The sequence below is a fragment of the Sciurus vulgaris genome (genome assembly GCF_902686455.1).
Source record: "Sciurus vulgaris genome assembly, chromosome: 7".
NCBI classification, from domain to species: domain Eukaryota; kingdom Metazoa; phylum Chordata; class Mammalia; order Rodentia; family Sciuridae; genus Sciurus; species Sciurus vulgaris.
In genome coordinates, this window is record NC_136467.1 from 50,855,611 (window position 1) to 50,878,234 (window position 22,624).

The window sequence follows — 22,624 nt, forward strand, 5'->3', positions numbered from 1 at the left end:
TTTTTAAGGTAGCATCCTTAGTTGTCGTTCCGGCTTTAGGATGTGCAGTCAGTGCAGTCAGACTAGTGTAGGGCCACAGGGGCCCAGCTCCTGCTACGAGGCGGCCCTCACGGACCACTACCAGGTCCTGAGGGAGCTTGGCCAGGGGGGCTTCAGCCAGGTGCTTCTAGCCCGCCATCTCCTCACCGGGGCAGAGGTGGTGGTGAAAGTCGTGCCCAAGATAGAGGGGACCCAGCCCGTCCTACAGGAACCGCAGTGGTTGATGGCCCTGGAGCACCCGAATGTGATCCAGCTGTTCCAGGTCATCGAGACCCCGGGCAACCTCTACATGGTCATGGAGCACGCAAGTGGGGGAGAGCTCCGGTGCTGCATCCCGGCGGCAGGTGGGCTGAAGGAGGACAAGGCCCGCAGGACCTTCAGGCAGATGGTGTGTGCGGTGCGCCACTGCCACGAGCGGGGCATCGCGCACCTCGACCTCAAGTCCGAGAACTTCGTGGTGGACAACAGGGGCAGCAAGGTCAAACTCATAGACTTTGGCCTGAGCGCCAGGGTCCGGCCTGGGCAGAAGCTCACCAGCTTCTGGGGCACTCTGCCTTACCGTGCCCCTGAAATCGTCCTGAAGCAAGAATATGAGGGTCCCGCGGCGGACGTGTGGAGCCTGGGGGTCACCCTCTTTCTTATGCTCACAGGGAGGCGCCCGTTTAAGGCGAGCACGTCCAAGGGCCTGCAGAGGCTTATCGTGCACGCCAGCTACGAGCTCCCTGCGCACCTCTCCCAGGAGGCCCGCAGCCTCATCCAGCAGATGCTGATGGTGGACCCCGCCCAGAGGCCCACCCTCGAGCAGGTAATGGGGCACCCGTGGCTGAGCCAGGGAGAGGAAGCCCCGCCTGGTCCTTGCGGCCAGCCACTGCCCTCGCGCCCCGACCCCGCCATCATGACCATCATGTTTGACATGGGCTTCGACCCCTACAAAGCCTGGGTGTCCCTGGACCAGCGGAAGTTCGATGAGGCCATGGGGACCTATCTTATCCTCCTGCACCAGCGAAGCCAGGGGGCGGGCTGGGAGCTGCAGGCGAGGCCTGTGCGCCGTGAGGTGGTCGGGCGTCGCCCAGGCCCCGCGGATCCCCCCAGCATGCATCCCAACCAGTGTGCCAGCGAGCCTGCCCTTCCCCGGCCCTGTGAGCAGCAGCAGCCCCAGGCTGCCAAGTCATCGGGGCACAAGGGCACCGCAAGTGCCAGTGTGCCTGCCATTCCTCTGCGCTTCTTCCATGGGGACACACCCCCTCCCAGCCCAGCCTCCAGGCCAGACCCTGTGCCCCGCAGGCCCGACCACCCCAGGCCCGGGCCCTGGAGGCTCCTCAGCAGACGGGTAGCACAAGGCCCCAGCACGTCCTCCCAGGGTCCCTCCTCAGGCCAATCGGTTAACGGCCGCAGGGACTGGAGGGCGGTCACTAGGAGGATCGCCACCTGCATCCGGCAGCTGTGCTGCTGTGTGCCCTGCTTCGGCGAGCCCACCTCCAGAAGAAGAGTGGCACCCATGCAAGGAGGCCGCGGGCGCCCTAGGCTCCAAACCACAGTGGCTCCAGGGAACGTGCCCTGACCAGACAGACAGACCGACGGTAGGCCGGAAGACCCCCAGCTCTGAGCATCCTGACATGGTGGACGGGCACCTGTCAGGGCTGCACTCAGACAGCTTCAGCAGTGAGGCGTGCCACCTGGCTCCGGCTGCCCCATTCTCAGATACCAACCCACAGCGCATCTGGATCCACCGGGTCTCTCCTCTGCCCCCACCTGCCACACGCATCAGAGACTCTCTGCCCTCGGACACTTCCCCCTGCCCTGCTCTTCCCTGGCCTTCCTCCCTGGCTTCTGGGATGGCAGACATGCTTCTCTATGAATTTCTCTTCCTCACAAACTGTATAATAAAATTGATGTTCCAAAGGAAAAAAAATAATATATTTTCCATGTAATAGAAAGAGCTTACAGAATGCATACATATAAATATATATATGTATATGTACATAATAATTGAAGTATTTGGTGGGTATGTAATAGATAATATTTAAGTCTTGAGTTCAAAGGTTCAAGGGAAATCCTTTGCAATCATGAATGATCAGTCTTACTGGAGAGGAGATACTAATAATAGATAATATTTAAGTCTTGAGTTCAAGGGTTCAAGGGAAATCCTTTGCAATCATGAATGATCAGTCTTACTGGAGAGGAGATACTAAGGTTGGTTACTGTCATCTACTTTGAACAACAGCACATTTAAAATATTGGTGTTATGAAAAATCAGTTTCTCTATCACTGGTTGAATTATTTTCATATGCCTTTATTGTGAAGTCATTTTAGATTTTGGAAAAGAATGCAACATATTACTTTTAATTATGGCATCAATTCAGAATGCTACTTTTCCCTTTTTGTTTGCTTCAGGAACCATACAGGAAGCACTAGGGAACTGTGTGCAGCTTGGAGACTTGAGCTAATATTGAATGTGCTTCCTCTTATCTTCCTATTTCTGCTTCTTTATCTGCTACCTTCAGTTATACCCTTCCTTTATTGTCTCATGAATTTTCTCATATCCTCCCTGGTCTTCTCCTTTTCTCTCCTGGCATTCAGTAAGTCAATAGATGGGATACCAAAAGGGAAATTGGTTATGTGTCTGATGTCAGTGATCCCAGAAACTTGACAGTGCTCAACACATCATAGGATGAGTGACTGAAGAAATAGCAAGGACATGCTGAGCAGCAGGCAGAGATCCCTTATTCCATACTCATGTCTTTCATGATGCGCTTTTATACACAAGGAGGAGTTGTTGTTGTCATTGTTGCATTGAAATAGAGGAAATGGTGGTATAGAGTGAGGGAAAACATACAATACAGTAACAGAACCAGTTGGGGCAAGAATATCTAAACACACTGTTTACTTTCCTTTTGTTTTCAGCTCTAAACCAAAGGTTTAAGTAGTTTGGATGTAATCTGGCAAAATGATTTTCGGTTGGTGTCACTGATGCTACTGAAAATGAAGTAAGATTTACTGAGCCAGGTCATAACCCAGGACAAAAGGGGGATGCTGGGTAAGGAAAGGGGATCTTCTATCTTATTGATATATTTGTTTTCTTTAAAAGCTCCACAAAGAATTATTTAGCAATTTGCAGAGACTTTCCTGTATTCTGCTGTGGGGATTGGATGCCTTTCAGCATCTGCACTGAGTATTCCTACTCAGTAATACTACTAATAATAACAATCATTTAAATTAATAATCATTAACATTTATTACTTATGTGTCCAAGACTTTACATGCATTCACTAATCAATTTCTCATAACTTTATGCAGTAGGAACTATTGTTATCTTTACATTATAATTAATTGAAGTACAAAGAGATGAATAATATTTCCAATAGCTCCTTATTATTCTAAAGGTAAATTCCCAATTCCTTAGACTTGTGATCCAGGTTCAATGATCTGGCTCCAAATATCTTTTCAAAATTAAGACTCATTCCAATCATAAATTAGTACAACCACTATGGAAATCAGTAAGAAGGTTCCTAAAAAGACTGGGCATGGAACCACCATATAAACCAGATATACCACTCTTCAGTATTTATCGTAAAGAATTAAAGTCATCACACTGCAGTGATACAGGCATACCCATGTTTGTAGCACAATTCACAATACCAAACTATGGAACCAGCTTCGGTACCCATCAACAGTTGAATGAATAAATAAAACGTGGTATATATACATAATGAAGTTTTATTTAGCCACAAATAAAAATGAAATTATACCATTTGCAGAAAAATGGATGGAACTTGAGACCACTATGTTAAAGAAAAAAGTCAAACTTAGAAGGTCAAAGGTCATATGTTTTCTCTCATATTTAGAAACTAGAGAGGAAAAAGGAAAAGAAAGATGGGGCAATTCTCATGAAAATCAAAGGGAGATCAGAAGAAGAAAGAGATGAAGGAGTCGGGTGGGGTAAGTGCTAGGGAGTGATATTGGCCAAATTATATTGTGTGCATGTATGAATATGTTATGAATTCTGTCATTACATACTACAATAAAAAATGTGGAAAGAGGAATAAAAAACTTCACTCCCACCACTGTTTCTACCCAACATGCCTTGTTCCTTGTCCATTGATGACTTGGTCTTCTTCATCACTCAAAACTCTTATATTTCAACTATTTCATAGGGACAGCTCTGACCATTCTTACCCAATGACTCCTCTGAATTCACAACCACTCTTTCTAATACTACCTAGTAAATTCTCTTCTGTTGTTTCAAATTGTTGCTGAACTATCTGTATTGAAGTCTTGTTCCTTGAACTAGAATGCTAACTTTGTATATAAATCAGGTTTCCAGAATGCATCCATAGTGTCTACCACAATTCTGAGTATATAGTTACCCTCAATTTCCCTTTTGTTAAATTAGTACATTTGGTAGTCTACACAGAGGTTTTTGGTGTCAATGGAACACACTCTGGTCTTGGAGTCATACCACACAAAACTTCAGCCTGAAAAATATTCAATGAGATCAAAGATTAAATTTATTACAGTAAAAAGAATGGATGAGATTTATTTATTAATCAGGATATTTATTATCCCAAACCCAGATTTTTTAGTAAATTCTCATATTCTACAAAAAAATCTAAAAAAAGTAATAGAATACTAGAAAAAAAATTCCACTTTAAGAAAACTAGTTAAAATAACATTGAGAAAACTCACATTAAGGGAAGAAATAGGAAACTAAGTAATTTTTAGTTTAACAATGTAGACAACCAAAGGTCAGGCAATGTAAGAGAAATAGAGTGCAGCACTCTACTGGAGTTATTTTTAACAACTTTAAAAATACTCAAAGATGGAAAAGTTACATTTCAAAAGGAAAAATAGAATTTGTAAAGTGATAATGAATTTTTAAAGTGGCAGGAAGTTTGGGAAAGTTTCAGGACATAGTTCACAACTTTCTGAATGTATTTAAATGAGATAGAAACTGACAAAACTAAATCATTTTGGAAAACTTGCCAGAAGTAGACAAGGAACAAATGGGATTATGCCAGTGAACATATCACATACTACTTAATTCCATGTTGGGGATGGGCCATTAGGCTAAAGATAAAAATTAAAAAGAAACATTTAACTCAAAATGGAGAAATATAACAAGCTAGTTGTTTTCCATGTACTCCACCTGCCAGATTTTATTTCCAACTGCTCTTTAGGTATCAGAAGTACATCAGTTTCTACAAGAGTGCAGTGAACACCAACCATGTGTCCTTCACGAGACTCATTTGTTCATAAAACAAGAAAATGAACAAGGTCACAGTGTCGATGTTTACTGACCACATTATCAAATAGCGTTGTCATTTTTTATAGTCCCGATTGGATAAATTCTTAGTACAACATTTAAGCTCCTAGGTGATTTAATTGGAGTAATATCAGTCAAGAATTCAGGAAAACATTTTAAGGCATTGAACTTATATAACAATGATAAAAGACCAGGGATGCTCTAGATTCAGAAAATTGTAGAGTGGTTGTTTTATCTTCTGGCCTAAAGAAAGTGTTAGGTTTTATTTTCGGAACCCATTTGGGAATACTAATGGACAAAGTTTTCTTTCATTACAGGGAATGAGCCTGGTTGCAGGAAGAATGTGGTTGTTCTCACTAACAGAGGTAATAAGAGATGTCATTTTACAATATTAGAACTGAGGGACACAGAAAGGAAAAGTCAACTTCATAATTGGGTTTCCACAAGGAATATGAGAACATTTCACACTCAGAGTAAAAAAATGTAAGGGGCAAAGTTAGAGAAATGCTGGTAATGACACTCTGTTCACCTAGTGTTAACACTCACGGGCAGGAGAGAAAGAGGCTGTAACCCTGGAATCTTAGGAAATTGGAATGGCTATACTCTGGGTGTGAAGCTATTATGTACTAAGAAGCAGTTTTATTAAATATAAATAATAGATTACAACTTGCCTCAAAAATATGTTCCAATATAATAGACAACATGATACTGAGAACCATGACTGAGGAAGGAAAATTCAATACAACACAAAACTTGGTAAGTTAGGGCTGTTTCTTATCCATACACTTTCTGAAGAAGGTATAAGCAGATAAAAACATACCTAGAAGCTTCTGCACAACAATAAGTATCATATTCCTGTCACAGACTTTCTCTCTAGAAATAGACATTTGTCATCAAACAGCTGGATGATTCAGTCTGAAGCTCCATCAGTTATTGCAATGCTCCCAGGCAGTTGTATGAACAAACTTTTTAATGACTCTCCATCTTGGTGTTATGGGATTATTCAAGGGCTTCAGTGACTTCTTAAAGAAGTAGTTTATTTGATGGGTATGGTAAGAAGTAGCTTATTTGATGGGTTTATTTCCTAGACTTTGAAGCAACGTACACTACTCTGTATTTTTCACCATCACCAAACATTTATTGACACAAAACAAACACATGTAAGAACATGCATTAAAATCACCAAGTGGCATAAACCACTTACCAGATGGATGCTGAGGACAACAAATACCACAGAAAGAGGTAATGGCAATCTGGAGAGGTCAAGGAAGAATTATCAAAGGAGGCAGACATGAAGTAAGTTTGAAAGTATTAGAAGAATAGGATGAAAGAAATGAGGAAATAGGCATTCAGGCTAAGGAAAACATACCAGCAAAGACCTAGAGATGGGAGTCACCTGTTTCGTCTCATTTGCAGCATTCCTGTAGCACATGTAATGGAAAATAAAGGTGGAAAGATTATGAAGATCAAAGTGATGTCATTTTTTGAATATTAGGCTTAGCAATTTGTATTTTGTTTCAACTACTAATGGGTTGATGGTTTAGAAAGATTAAAGACAGTACTGTGAATGAGATGAGTCCTGAGGACGAAAGTGTAGAAACCAGCAAAGAGACTTTTCCAATAATCCAAACCAATCACGTCAGATCCACACACTGGTAGCCCATGGGCCCAAGCTATCCCTCAGCAAGTTTTATTTGGCCTACACATTTCTTTAAGACTTCAAAATAAATTTCCAGCATTTAACATGGCCATGTCTTGCCCTAAAATCAGAATTTTCACTCCTTCAGCAAGTCTGTCTCAAGAACTCATTGTCTAGAGGCTCTACCCCACTTTCTACCAAACTAATTAACATGAACCCAAATCCCACATCAAATGTGATTGAAACATAACTCCATAGAACTTGATTTGTATTTAATTAGTCAACACCATTGTTGGTTTTCAGACTCAATTAAAATGTTCATTTATTTTAACTTGCAGTTTTGCTTTTAAGGATGAAAGATTTTCATTCTAGATTAGACATACTTTGTCAGCTTTCGAAAAACTTTAGAATGTAGACTGTCGTCACCATGTCTAGTGCCTAAAAAATAAAACAATGTGATTTACTTGAAAAAATCCAAAGGTGACAGCACTGGGCCCAGATTCCTACGTGGGTAAAGTCCTTGTAAGGTAAGACTTTGCTCTATGATTGCTGATTGCTACAGACACCACTAGACTGCTTCACTCATTTATATTACTTTCAAGACACTGAGCATTTCCATTTGGCACCTCTGCTTTAGATTCCTGCTACTACAGCATGGTCTGTGTACCTGCAACAGTCCCATCATCTGTGAGCTGGACAGAGATGTAAAATCCCAGACCCTGCCATTAACCTACAATTGAACATGCCATAGAATATCTTAATATATATGAACATTAAAGTGTGACAAGCACTCTTAATTAACATGTGATCCCCAACCAACATCATCAGCATCACCAGCATTACCCAGGGAATATAAATTCTTGAGTCTTGCCCAAGAAATATCACATTAGAAACTCTGCGAATGAGGGTCAAGCAGCCCAAGTATTAAAAAGCCCTCTAGGCAATATTGAGGAACAGAGCCACTGTTTTAGAGAATGGTTTCCTAAATGAGGGTAGTAGTAGTGGAAAAGAGGATCTAGAGTTTAATACATAAATAATTGCAAAGGAGAGATCAACAGAATTTGTGACTTCTTGGATCTGAAAAGTAGAGAAGGAAAATTCAAGGATGACAAAAATTTGAACCCATGTGTTTTCAATTATACACAAGATGGAAAATTTCATTTTCTAGAACATCTCTGAAAATATTTCTCATCAGTAAAAAGGCAGAGATATTTCTCAGAGGTAGGAAGGAATGCTAAACTTCAACTAAATGAGAATGTGGGGTGTAGAGAGAACTGCCTGGAGAAGGAGTAAATAATGGGAAGGACAATTTCTTTCTGTGCATCCATTGGGTCGATTTTTAGCCCATGTAGAATCATGCTACACAGTTTCATTATTTCAGTATCAAGATCATTTGTTCTGAAAGAATTCCATGTTTGCCTTCTCAGTTCTATGCTAAATTCTAGCAATACAAAGAGCAACATTTTTGGACCTCAGACAACTCACAGTCACTTGAAAGGGAACAAATGTGAAAACAAGTGTGTACAGACATTTGAAGGTGAAAGGATAGAATGCGTAAGGATACAATCGCATGAGAAAGAAGATTTCTAGTACTCTCAAATAAAAGAAAAATCCAGTGAAGAGAGCTTAAAAAAAAAAAAAAAAAAAAGTAAGATTGTATGGGTGTCTAATAAATCTCCAGTTTGGTGATGATGATGATGGATTTCAAGGACAGAAACAAGAACGGGTGGCAGGAGTTGAAGCCAGAATCCTGTTACACCATACAAATGCTAAAATCCTACTACTGAAAGGAATAACTCCATTGAAAAAATGATTCATAAGACTAGTCACAAGGAGAAAGAATTGCCCTGCAGGTGAGTTGCAAAAGGACCTTCTGTGCAAGGAAGTCAAATTTGCAAAACAGGGAGATGTGAATCAGCTCAAAGTCTGTTAAGGTTACCACAGCAAGCAGTCTGGCATGAACAGAGGTCAGCCAGGGGAGGGGTTAGTTTGAAGGGCAGAAATAAGCTTGTAGTGTAGGCAGGAGGTGGATTAAAGAGCTGGAGGAGATGGGGGTCTGCAGAGCTTCAGACATAGAAATACCTTCATTAGATATTCCTTTTATAAAGCTGACCCTGGCAGTAATCTGGAGGGTAGATTCAAGTAGGACAAGCAGCAAGCAAAATGTTGGAAGGACACTATTATATTCATTTCACCAGTGGTGTCCAAGGAAAGAAGAGTAAAAGAAGAGCAAGCTAATCCATCGTGGTGTGCAAAAGAAGTATTAGAAATTCTGTTAATATGTATTTCTTATCACAAAAAAAGTTTACTAATATTTACTACACAGATTAATTCCAAAGCCTTTACTTTGTCTAGCCCAAGACAAGGTAAAGACTTTGGAGTTAATATGTGTACCAGTGTGCTACTAATCCCAACAGAGCAATGGACAGGGGTCTATGTGGTGGAATCAGTGAGCAACACTCCTATCCCATGTACTTTGGAATGCATAGTTCAGTAAGATGTACCCAGTTAAGGGGGTTTGTGGCTTATGTAATCTAATTTACTCTAAATGAACCCTTGCAAAATGAATATATGATTTTTTAAAGATTTCCTGTACAGAGACATTAGGTTGTAGATAATATGAATAAATCAAGCACAAGAAAATGACTGAGTGAAGCTCCTCTGTCACCCAGCCCAAACTCCCTCAACCATGCTGTAAGTTTAGGCAATGGCCACATCCACCTGACAAGAAAGTGGCCAAAGCAGTTTGAATTATCCAGAAGTCTCTTCAAAATATTGCTTTACATCTGTGAAGATAAGTCTTAGCCATACTGTATACTATGTTTTGAGATGTTAGCTATTGGCAGTAAAAAAAATCATCAAAATAAGTGAAATATTTAGCAATGATCATGAAAAGGTGCATATATTACTTCTTACAAAATAGAAATGTATCTCAAAAACTTTACATTGAGTAAAGAAGGCCAGGTATAGGGAGGGTTTGCCATTTGTATAATAAAACTCATTTATGGGGTCACAGATGAAGTTAGTAGTTACCCTTGGTGAGGGGTAGTAACTGGGAATGGGCACAAAGGGGCTTCTGGGTACTGATAATATTCTATTTCCTGGTCATAAACTTAGTCTTACAAGATGAATTAGGTCTAGAGATCTGCTATACAACATAGTGCCTATGGTCAATAATACTGTATCATTTACTTAAAATTTAGTGGGAGAGGTAATTCTCCAGTTAAGTATCCTTACCACCAAACACATATTCAAACACAGAGAGAGAGAGAGAGAGAGAGACCCAAGGAAACTTATGAAAGTGAAGGATATTTCTATTACCTTGAGATAGTAATGGTTTCATAAGTACATGCAAATGTCCAAACTTAAACTGTTCATATTAAATTTGTGCAGTTTTTGTGTATTGCTCAGTAAGGCTGTTTTTTAAAAAATGAATTTAAAAAAAATAGTCAGGTACAGTGACTCACACCTGTAATCCCAGCAACTCGGGAGGTTGAGGCAGGAGGATCTCATGTTCAAAGCTAGCCTCAGCAATTTAGCAAAGACCTGCGAAACTTAGTGGGATCCTGTCTCAAAATTAAAATTGTTTTAAAAGTGCTGGGGATGTAGCTCAGTAGTTAAATGCCCCTGGGTTCAATTCTTAGTACCCAAAGTAAAAACAAGATTAAAGTAAAACTTTAAATGTATTTTGCCTTCTTAAAAAAATAAGACCTTTAATACTGAAGTATTCAGTATATTGACCAATTTCTGTAATTTGTGAGAAAATTATCTTTTTGCTATTAGCAAAAACAATTCTAAAAAAAATATTGTTTTGTTCATCTTCATCTCATCTTGTATTGTGTAAAATGTTAAGCAAATATACATTATTTAATTTCATTGAAGGTAAAAACAATAGATTATTTGCTGAAGGGAAGGTGCCTTAAAAAAGAAATTCCCACTAGACCAAGTAAGAGTTGGTAAGAGTCTGTCAGATTACTAGAGATGAGAAGAGGGGACGGAGAGAAGAGACGATAAGAAGAAAGAATCCACAGGGCCTGATAGCTGATGAGTAAGATGGAAAAAGGGGGCCTGCCGTTTCCCAGGTTTCCACGGATGCTCTGAGAGGCTTGTAATTCCCTCCACCAAGACAGGAAAGCTGGGAAGACACTGGGTGTGGAGAAGGTGCAGACATAGAGAATTTGGAAACCACACCATCTTGATTTTCATCCTTGTCATATTGTCAGCACCTAAAAAATGATTAATTATATCCTGAAACCACACAAAGAAGTGTCAATCCTTAGAGGAAATGCTGAAAAAAAAATTTATGCCGATGTATATACTATAAGTGTAAGGCACACCTGGCAATGGAACACATTTCTTTTTAAAATAATCTCTAGGAAAAGGTATTCTAAAATTGAGTACTGTAATTACTTTCATAAGTAGAGAAAAAAGTACACTGTTTCATTATCAGGTCTAGTGAAAAGGGCAGTGTAATTAATCATCAATTATATTCTTAAAATTAGGCTTCTTTTAAAATGTTAAAAAGTCAAAGAACTACATTCATTTTTAATTGAGGATCTAAGAATATTTTTTGGATTAGCATTGTGAAAATGTTATTAGGACAAAAATCATTTGCATTGCCCACAAAAGACCCCATTCTCAGTAATGTTTATCAAGTATATTGACTCTAATAAGATTTTGTGCTTGCTTGGCTTTTTTTTTTTTTTTTTTCAACTAAAAAGCTTTAATTTCTTTACAAATATTTATCTAGGTTCCATGTGCCTCCTGAGGACAATACTCTGGGCAATTATACCACAAAAAGGTGCTTGCCCTTTCCCCAACCCCATGTCGATGACTGGCTGAGGCATGAGAGGGGAACCCAGGCAAGGCTTCTCGACAATCCACGTTGTTCTCTTTAACTCAGTGAAAATTATTCTATGACGGTATGAAATTCAGATGGGAGCTCCTAAAATGTATTAACAGATGAGAAAAAACACTTCAAAGAAGAAAGGAACATACTAGAGCAGCTCCAGCATTTAAGGGACCACTCTTCCCACATCTCTCACTCTCGTTTGAAGTGTTTCCTTCTGTTACATTTATTCCGTGTAACAGACAGATGTTTCCCTTTCTTTCCTTTCTCTTCCTTTTTCTTTCCTTTTTTCTTCCATCCTCATGCTTCCTTTCCTCCACAGTTTTTTGTTGCTTTCTGGCTATCAATTGATGTTCTGTTAAGCTCCAGTGATACCAACAAGACTAGGACATGATCCCACACTCAGAAGCTCAGATTGAGTGAAGAACTTAAGATTTAGTCAAGGAAAACCGTTCCTTTTATATACTTTGAAATAATTTTTATTTTTAAAATATATAAAAATTTTTAAAAATATATAAAATATTATAAAAATATATAAAAATTTTAAAATATGTATATAAAATTGTATACATTTTTCATGGACATCATGATATTTTGAAGTATATATACATTGTAGAATGACTAATAATATTTCACAGTCATCAATTTTTTATGATAAGAATATTCTATACATTCAATATTCCTTCAAGAATATATTGTTAATAATGATAGTCATCAAGTTGCACAATGGATCTCTTGAACTTATTTCTTCTGTATAACTGGAATTTTGTATCCTTTGACCAATATGTCCCTAATTCTCCACCCTCACCTGCTCTGGTCTCCTGGTAACTACTATTATGCCTTCTATTTCTATCAGATCAACTCTTTTAGCTTCTCCATGTGAATAAGATCTTGTAGTATTTGTATTTCTGCACCTGGTTTATTCTGTTTAAAATAATGGCCTTTAGGTGGATCCATGTCATTGCAAAATTCCACTGAGTGTATGTATCACATTTTCTTTACCCATTCATGCTGATGAATGCTTAGATTAATCCTGTATCTAAGCCATTATGAAAAACGTTGCAATAAATATGAATTACAGTTATATACCCACTAGTAGGATTTCTTGATCAAATGGAAGATCTATTTTCAACTTTTTGATGAGCCTCTATAGTTCTTCATGGCTGTACTAATTTATGTTCCCAACAATTGTATGCAAGGGTTCCTCTTCTTTATCCTCACCAATTATTATCTTTTGTTTTTTTGACATTCTGATAGATGTGAAGTACAGTTAATTTGCTCTTATTTTTTGTTGTTGTTAAGTATTCGAACTTTTTAATTTAGCAGACTTCCAGTATTTACACTTTAATTTGTAGTGCTGGCCGTATAGCTCCTCTCGTAGAGTGCCTGACTCTCATGCTGGAGACCCAGGTTCCAGTCCCCGGCCCTCTCTGCTTGAGCAAATACGAAACAAACAAGTACACTTTAATTTGTAATTCACCACATAAATAGAGTTAAGGACAAAAATCAAGATTATCTCAATAGATTCAGAAAGAGCACATGACAAAATCCAGCATCCATTCGTGTTTAAAACAGTGGAGAAGCTAGATAGAAGGAATTTACCTCAACATTGTTAATATAGGACAAATACAAGGCAAGCATTCTAGCGAATGGAGAAAAACTTAAAGCATTTTCTCTAAAAACAGGAACAAGACAAGGATGTCTTCTCTCATCACTTCATTCAACATAGTCCTTGAAACTCTAACCAGTATAGGTAGAATTAATATTATCAAAATGGCTATACTACCAAAATTATTATACAAATTCAATGCAATTTTCATCAAAATACAAAGACATTATTCAGAGAACTAGAAAACAAACAAACAAACAAAACCAGCTTTACATTCATTTGGAAGGAGACCCAAAATAGCCAAAGCAATGCTGAGCAAGAAGAGCAATGCTAGAAGCATCACAATAGCAGATCTCAAAATATACTATAGAGATACAGTAAGAAAAACAGCATGGTATTGGCACCGAAACAGGCATGAAGACCAATGGAATACACAGAGACAAATCCACGTAGATACAGTTACCTGATATACTTTGAAATCTAAGACTGATCTTTTGTTACATAAATTCCTTTCATAAAGGTCTACAGAGCAAAGAAAGTTTATTTTGCCTGTGGATGGTGCTTGTCCATGGCTGGAAGAGACTTTTAACTTTTTTTAGTGATAATGACATACAGGGTAAACATTTCAGAGTGCCATTCCAGGCTCACAGGATTATAGATTTAAAACCCCTAGTTATTCTTCTTCCCCTCCCATATTTTTCTGATCATTCTAAGACTATTTCAGATAATAAATAAAGAGGCACAGCACACATGCTTTCCTTCCTACAGGCACTGCAATGTTCCTGGATTATAGCTTCCCCCTTATTCCTCAACTTCCTGTTAAGGTTGAAAGACACGGACTTTTCCCACGAGGATGAGGTGTTTCCTAGAGATTTCCATCAGGATCTGGAGTTGTAACTGCTGCTTTCTTACTGCAGTGACCACCCTGTTGTTTGTGGACCTACGGCTGACGTCGGATGTGATAAAAACGGATAGAACACCAGCCAGTGCACACGAGAGCCTTCCCATGGGGCTCTGTGGTATTCAAAGTGCTGCTGTGGCTGACAGAATGGGGACCCTTAGGGCTGCTTCCGCTCCCAGCAGCCTTCCAGCAACACAGTCAAATGAAAATAACCACAGTCATTGTGCAGATAAAGCAGATTTTTTTTTTTTTTGCCTAGTGACCTGTTATCAATTGTAATCAGAGCTTTCCTTTAATGGACTGAAAATTCAAACCAATTAGAAAACTGTCTGACCCAACCTGTAGTTCAGTTCAGACTATGAGGGAGGCTGTTGTCTTTAATGTACTTCACCTCTCCCCTGAAACAAGCCCTGTTGCCTTTGAAAAGGTTAAAATTGTGTCCATGCAGCAAAACGATAAATGGCCTGCCTTAAAATGATACCCTGAATCCTTAACCTTGGCAGGATGAAGCAGCAGAATCTGGAGAAGCATGGCAGCTCTATTTTGAGGTGAAAAATCTGGAGAAGTTGTGAAAGAGAAACTTGAATATATTGATATTTATTAAAATCACAATGAAAGGAGTTTTAGATGCTATTCACTGCCTTATTCAGAAGGCTGGCACAAACTTCTATATGTCCATGCATAGAGGAAAGGATTTTACTTCCCCATAGGAGATGCATAAATATAATGGGAATATTCATGGATTCAGACTCAAGGGCTGTAAAATTAAACTGAAGGCCATGTAATAGGGATAACAGCATAATGGTCCCTTCAAATACATGATAAGACTAAGAAGCAATTAATTTCAAAAAAATTAGGGGTTGACCAAGAACCAAATATTTCTTTCTTCCACTGAATCATTCTCCATTCCATCTGATTCCATGAAAATCTTGAGCAGAGTAGCAAATAAAACTAAGGTATTGCTTCCAGACTTCATGCAGGAGAGTGACTGGAGCAGGGTGCATGAGGGTGAGAATTCTAGGGAGCAAGGTCAGGAAAGCAGAAGGAAACACAGTTGTGAGAAACCATGATCCAGTGCCTGAGACATGCTGCCTCAATGGTGTCTGTAACAACTGCCTTTGGGTCTTGGTAGAGAGAAGCCATGGAGCTGAAAGCACAGGCTATTCACTCTTGTGCTGCTAGCACCTATCATAGTGCTCAGCACAAAGAAAATGCTGAATGAGTGATGAACAAATTATTTACTCTAATTACACTCACGAGACGGCTATGAGAGGTCAGAACATGAAGTTATTAATTTATAACATGTGATACACCTCTCTACTGTACTAATTATGCCAATGGGCTCTACGGGGCACCTCCTACCAGATATCAAGGTAGTTAGCCTAATTAATCAAAAGAGAACTGCTTAATAAATGTGGTATAAGGTCAAAGAAATCTGGGTAATCTTAGGGGATGTTACTCACTATCCTCTGTTCTTGGCCATGCACTTCTTCAGATCAGAAGACATTCCAGGTCAGTACATTACATTAAAGCAGGAAATAGAACACTCAGAGAAGTACACTGGTTGCCTATCCAAGACTCATCCCTTCTCCCCATCCTGTGGTTGCTGCTAATAGATTTCATGGGGTTACTTGCTTCAGCAGAGATCAAGGCCTGCTTCAGCCCCAGGCAGTGGATCACAATTGATCTGATCTGATCATAAATAATCCCATTCCCCCATAGGAATGCTGAGTCAAAATCATGTGATGCAATTTTGGCTAATAAAACACATGGAGAGGTATACTGGGGGCAGGGGACTTCTGAAAAGGTTTTTTTTTTTTTTTTTTTCCACTTCTACACAAATATGCTTGAGAAGTTGGTTATTCTGCTTAACGCAGTCATGTGTCAAAGTAATGCTTGAAGCTGATATAGCTTTCTTCCATGCACAGAAAAACCCAAGGTTAAAAAGTCAATCTGCTATGGATGGTGGAGCAGGAAAATGGAAAAAAGCCTAGGTCCTTGTTTATATTATCAAGCTATTAATTAATGAACCCTTGAAATGTCCTCTCATGTAATATGATAAATTGCTTGTTTTTTAAGCAATTTTGTTTCGATCTCATATTAGTCTGCTTGGATTGCATAACAAAATATCATAGACTTGCTGGCTTAAATAACAGGAATTTATTTTATTACAGACCCGGCAACTAGAAATCCAAGGTTTGCTTTCTAATGAGGCCTCACTCCTTGTCTTATAGACAATCACTTTTTTGCTTTGTTTTCCCCATGGCCTTTCTCTGCACACAGGAAACCCTAAGGGCTCTTCCTCTTTTTATAAGAACACCAGTTCTATTGACTTAATACCTCATCATTATGGTCTCATTTAACCTTAATTACTTCCTTAAAAGCCCTATATCCAAATTATTCAAATATCAAACTATCTTCTATCTCCATAAAGTCCCTATCATATTAAGGGTTAGAGTTTCAATGTATGAACTCAGAGGGACACAATTCAGTCAATAACAGGTTGCCTCTTATGCATAATATACCATTCATTTGGTCATTAGGACAAATTTTCAGGATATCTGTGTAGGCCTGTCAACATATCTTCTGAGTGACTATAGGTTGTCCATCAAATTTTCAATTTGCATAGCATAATCAGGTTGGTTAGACTAGATGACCAATCTCTCCCAGCTCTGAGATTTCATGAGTGCATTTTTTTATTGTTAGTATTTTAAAAATTATAATTTGCTATGGCCATACCATTTGAATTACTTTAAGCTATAAGAATCAAAATATCATGAAAAAAAAAAAAGTGGTTAAAAGTCACTTAAGTCACATATGGACAAAAGAAATTTAGTTAGAGAAGTTCCTTAACAATCATTAAGGTCAAGATTCTTGGCATTTTTCTGGCCTGTCAGTTGTCAATGTGCCAGCAGTTCCTCAATGGTCACAAAATGAGTGCAGTTGCTGCAGGTTAGTACTTCATTACACAGCATCTCCATAGGCAAGACAAAGGGAAGGTGAAGCTTAGCTGTTTTCCCCCATTTGTTAATAATGGAGAAAGAATTCCATAAGTCTCTCCCATCCAGCTTCTCGCTGGTAAAAATTTTGTTACTTACTTAGCATGATTGGTTTAAGTCAGCCAACTTCCCTTCATTTCTCATTGCTAGAACTGGGTAACACACACACTAAATTAATTACAGGCAAAGGGAGGGACACAGGCCAATTCTAAATCTTCTTTTGGGGTAAGAAGTCAGCCTACCCGATACTGTCAATGGATGCCCCCTTGACAAGAAACAACCAAATCCAGATTCTGTTAGCAATGAAGAAGAACAGGAAGACTGTCGACTACAGATATAACAATCACACTAAGAAAACCCCAAGTCAGTATTGGCAGTGAAAATGAGCATCTGATATCAAGATTGCCCTTGAAAATTCAAAAGTCCACAGAGATGGCAAGTGGTTCCCACTTTATTGTCTCCTAAAAATATCGGAATGCTTTGATGGAATTTCTGGGCTATTTTCAATATCTCAAAGCCCTAGGAGAAAAATGAGCATAATTAATTAATAAATTTCTTTGATCACAACTGAAATTCTAAAAACTATTCTCTCATGCAAATTGGAAGCTCATATTGGCTGTTAAATATATATTGAATTAATAAAATGCTTTCAATTAGAAGATACATAAATATATTTGCAAGATGTATTTGAAATATAAAGTACTATTAAAATAAGACAATCATGGAGAAAATAATTTTTAAAGAGTTATTGGTAGAGAAAAACATAGAAATCACTAATTTTTCAAACCTTTCCTTTCTCCAGAAAAATGTAAAGAAATTCAGCTCCTTGAGATTCAGGAGTGCTAACCTCTAACTCTGGGCAGACAGTGACTGTTCACAAACCTTAAACCATTCAATTTCAGTATAGTCTGTGTCTGTACTGGTACCTTTTGTACTAACCATTTGCTCAAAAATCACTCTTTCCATATCATTAATTCATGACATCACCAGGATTTCTTGAATAAATCCTCCAATCAATTTAAGTGGGAGGTAATAAGTACCCCCCCCCCTTATCTCTTCTTAACCCATGGGAAAAGGACCAATCAATAAAGAATATTTAAATTAAATTCTACCAGCAAAATGTACTTACTTGATATCATAGACATTTTCATTTTCATATACTGCAATTACAATCCACTAATAGTTCTTTAATTGTTGAATAAATAATTCCAAGGAGAGTAAACATCAATGAAAATGGAAAACATTTTAATATGAGCCTTTTCAGTTTTATTTTTCAATATGTCAAGTATATTTAGTAATTTAAAAAACAGCATTAATCAAAGCCCGAGAATGATAATGAAAGATGGTCACATGGTTCTTGAATATTAGATGGCTAAAGGAAACAGCTAATTTCTAGTAGTGTTTGGGAAAGAGAATAGAACGTAGCATAGATTCTCAGGTCTTTTGAGTAAGTGTTGTGACACAAACGTGAATGGCAGCCTAATTGGGTGGGACAAAACAACTGGCTAGAAAGAGAATGCACTAAGATTGCACAAATACTCCCATCAGTGTGCAATTTTTATTAGGATAACATCTAATCTTGCTCAGAAGCTAAAAGATGCAATTAGTCTGCTAAAAATCAAAACATCTACAAGATCAGCCACTGATCTTGAAGGTTATTGGAAGACACCCTAGGAAGAAATTTTGTTGTTGTTTTGTTGTGTGTTGTTTTGCTTCTAAGCAAATGACTGTGGCTTGTATTCACAACTAATGAAGCAGACACTGAGAAATGAATTTACCTGACACTCCACATCTAAGACTAGAGAGACACTTTTGTGGGGTTTTTTGGTTTCCAGGTACAAAAATCCAAAACTCAATTATGGCAGTGCTTTGGGAACATACAAATATGATAGAAGAAATGTCCCAAATACAATATACAGAAATAGGGGCCAGGGTAGGATCAAGGCTTATGCCTGGGAAAGAGTAAACCAAAGGGTGGGTCTCACTCCAAGACTTCTCTGGAGAGCTCAGCAGTGGTATGTCTTTGCTGCAGTGCTTCACATTTTCCAGGGCACCCGTTCTCCACATGCCTTCTCTATTTCTTCTTCCTGTGAACTGGCCTCTTCATTCTTTAGTCTATGATTCTCTCCTCCATAAGTATGTGCTCATGTATAACTACAACTCACCCATGATGTGGTCTAGTTTATCTCTACCTCATTCCATTTCTTTCCCCATGCTTAACTTCTTTATTTCCTCCTGGAACATCCCACTTAAAATGACCAAGAGAGACCATCTGATTGAGTCAGACCATCTTCCATGCATGGGTCACTAACTAGTTCATATATTGACAGCCCTTGTGTCAGGTGCCCATCCCTGTCTGACTAGTTATACCCAGAGAAGTAGGGATACATGGTACCAAACATGGCCACTCAAGGTTTTTCTTCAATAGGGCATAAAGAAGATGTCACTTTGTTCAGGAGCATCAGTAGGCCAACCAGGCAGTGTGACTGACATCGCCAGGAGACAACTAAATTAGGGGCACTCTGTGGGAAGATGGACCAGTGGATAGTTTCATTGTCTGGTTTGGAGATCTGCAATGAGTCATTAAATTGGATAATTGTTCATGTTTACTTTATGTAATGTCTATAAACATTGTCTATACTTCTTTTAATTTAAAAGTAAATATTAGTCATTGTGAGAGGCACTATTCAAGTACACTGGAGTTGTTCTGATGCATTAGCTTCTTGAATCAAAGCCACTCCAATAGATAGAAACTCACAGAAATGTGCCATCTTCTCTAACTCCCATGAAATCAACTCCCTTTAAAATCCATGAATCATGACTGTCCAATTCATTGTTAATAACTTCTGTAAGAAACATTTCAAAATAAAGGGCAGTTATTATTTATTGTTTGTAATGAAGCCTTCTCAGCCCAGAGGGCTGAGGATCACTGTCAGATTTTGTAAAGTGCCTTTGGCTTTTCAATGGAAAGGTACTATATATGATAATAAAAGGAATAGCAATAATATTCTTGCACAACCCTGACACTGAGTTCATCTCTGTCTTAAAAAATAAGTTCATCTTAAGGCCTTATGGGGATTACTGAATTCAATTTGTCCTGAGAATGCAGAGGCCAATGAAAAAAGATGCTCATTATAAAAGCACTTTCTTTGTTTCCTGTTCTGTTCAATAAGTGTTGCTTTTAACTTTTGCGTATATTGAATACTCAAGTCTCATTTATAGATGTATGATGGTACTGATTAAAATATGAATTTTGTCAAAATTTTAGGATGGCATAGAAAACTATTTTCTAATGAAACAACAAATATGCTCACTGAGACTCACATGCTCAAGCAGTTATAATACACACATGAGAGAAAGAGAGAGAGAAGGAGAATCAAGAAAGGATATGTGGAGTGAGACTTGCACTTCTGTATATATGATTTCATTTGGTTCTTACTAGAAACTTTGGAGCCAGGTGATGGGAAGAGGTTTGCTCCGGACACCATAAGATTCAAAGGCAGACTTTCCAGAGAACCATAGGTCCGGGGATGGAGGAGCAGGTATATGAACAGTTTCATGCTGGACACAATGGGAAAATCATGAACCAAAAAAATCAGTGAGCCTGACACCGTGATATCCATCAGTTCCCCATGTTGATTTCCAATGGCTTTTTCTGTGGCCTGGTCAATGGTTAGGTTAGGAAGAGGACGATACAATATTAGGTAGGGAGATTTGAAGGGTCATTCAGGTCATTCAGATCATTTCTTTCTAAGCAATTCTCAAGAGCCAGCAGAGAGTAAGTTAGTTAATGCAAGCCACAGAACTGAAAATAAAACCTGAGCAGGCCAATAGTGAGGGGTCTTGAGATCTCAGATGCAAGTCCTCCTGTGGTCAGTTCTCAATGACTTTAACTCTGATTCACATATTTAATGTACAATTAATTCTCTATAAACAAAATGACTGTTTTTCTCAAGTCACAGCACAACCAATACCCCCAGAGGTTGCTGCCCTGGGCTTGTCTCTGCAGGTACCCTTAACATCTCCTGCCTCATGTGGAATGATTACACTGCTATAGCTTTTCTTACATCTCACTTTTTAACATTTTTAGCCTGCCTCGGATGTAGCCGCCTAGCTCCTATAGAAAATTTCACCTTGTCACTCTGCCATTTCTAAATCTGATTTAGAATTGCTTTTCTAGTTTTTACAACTCTTCATCGGTTTGCTCCTCCTTCCTTTTCCAAATTCATTTCTCCTTATCTTCATCAATCTGTCACCTTCAACTCCACCCCCTCACTCCACTTCTTGGCTTTCTAGGCAGTTACTGTGTGAATGAGAAGATGAAAAATCTCATTTATCACGTGTGAGAAGTCTCACAGGAACATATTGCAAAGCCTCCCTCACACCCTGGTGAGGGGAAGAGAGAGCAAGCATGACACCTAAAAATGAATCTCTAAAGAGGGAGTAGCCCGGAAACAGCATCTAAATAAGCTGATGCTGCCGGGCTTTCTTAAAAAACAAAACAGAACAAAATTCATTATAGAACTTTTCCTTTGTAAAGGAGCTAGTATCAAAGTGTTCAATTCTGGAGAAAAACCCACAAATCGTTAAATTCCCTTTAAAAAGGAAAACCTGTGATGTGCAAAACACTGCAACAAGACAGTGGAAAAGGCTTCAGAGACAAAGTTCCATTCTCAGTGGATACCCACACTGCCCTAGTACATGTTATACCTCCCACAAGACTTGGCAATTCAAACATCTGTTGTAAGTCACACTTCATCAGAACTGGTACCTTAAGTCAGACTTCTTCCTTCCATAGGCTTGACAGATGGATGAATTCCTAAGGCTCCAGGTTACATTCAAATTGTTGCAACAACCATCCCCTCCTTAGGGAACACTGTTCTTCCCTCAGGCAACTCCAGATAATATTGAAGGAGCACCCTATAACACAAATTGGAAACCTAGGCTCAAAGTTCAACATTTTTCACCCCCTCCCCACTGTCCTCTCCCCCCGGCAGGAACACCAGGTATCTTGATCCTGCTACACACATAAACTCCATGAGTGATAAAAGGCAATAAATAGTAAGATGGAAAGGAAAAGAGGAAGAAATGCCCACCATGTTCTTCCCAGATGGCATTCAAGTGTTTTATTTGAACTGCCCTGCAGATTATTGGAGATGAAACTGCAAGTTCAGTAGAAGGCTGCCTGTCACAGTGTTAGGCTCTTTTCTGATCATTATGGAGGTTCCTTTATCTTCAGAATGCAATGAAAAATAACTCCTATAAAGGAAGGTGGTTTAAGCTGGGAAATGCAGACTACTGCATCAGAGTTTGTGGCTGGGTATG

At 39.0% G+C, this 22,624-nt stretch overlaps 1 protein-coding gene across 1 annotated transcript; it reads left to right on the top strand.

Annotated features, from left to right (window-relative positions):
* Nucleotides 1-240: 240 nt before the first annotated feature.
* Nucleotides 241-1,600, top strand: LOC306666905 (sperm motility kinase 2B-like; the record flags this gene model as incomplete). Its single annotated transcript, XM_079149201.1, has 1 exon — nucleotides 241-1,600. The coding sequence occupies exon 1, from the start codon at nucleotides 263-265 to the stop codon at nucleotides 1,598-1,600; it is 1,338 nt and encodes a 445-aa protein (XP_079005327.1). The 5' UTR covers nucleotides 241-262.
* Nucleotides 1,601-22,624: the final 21,024 nt, after the last annotated feature.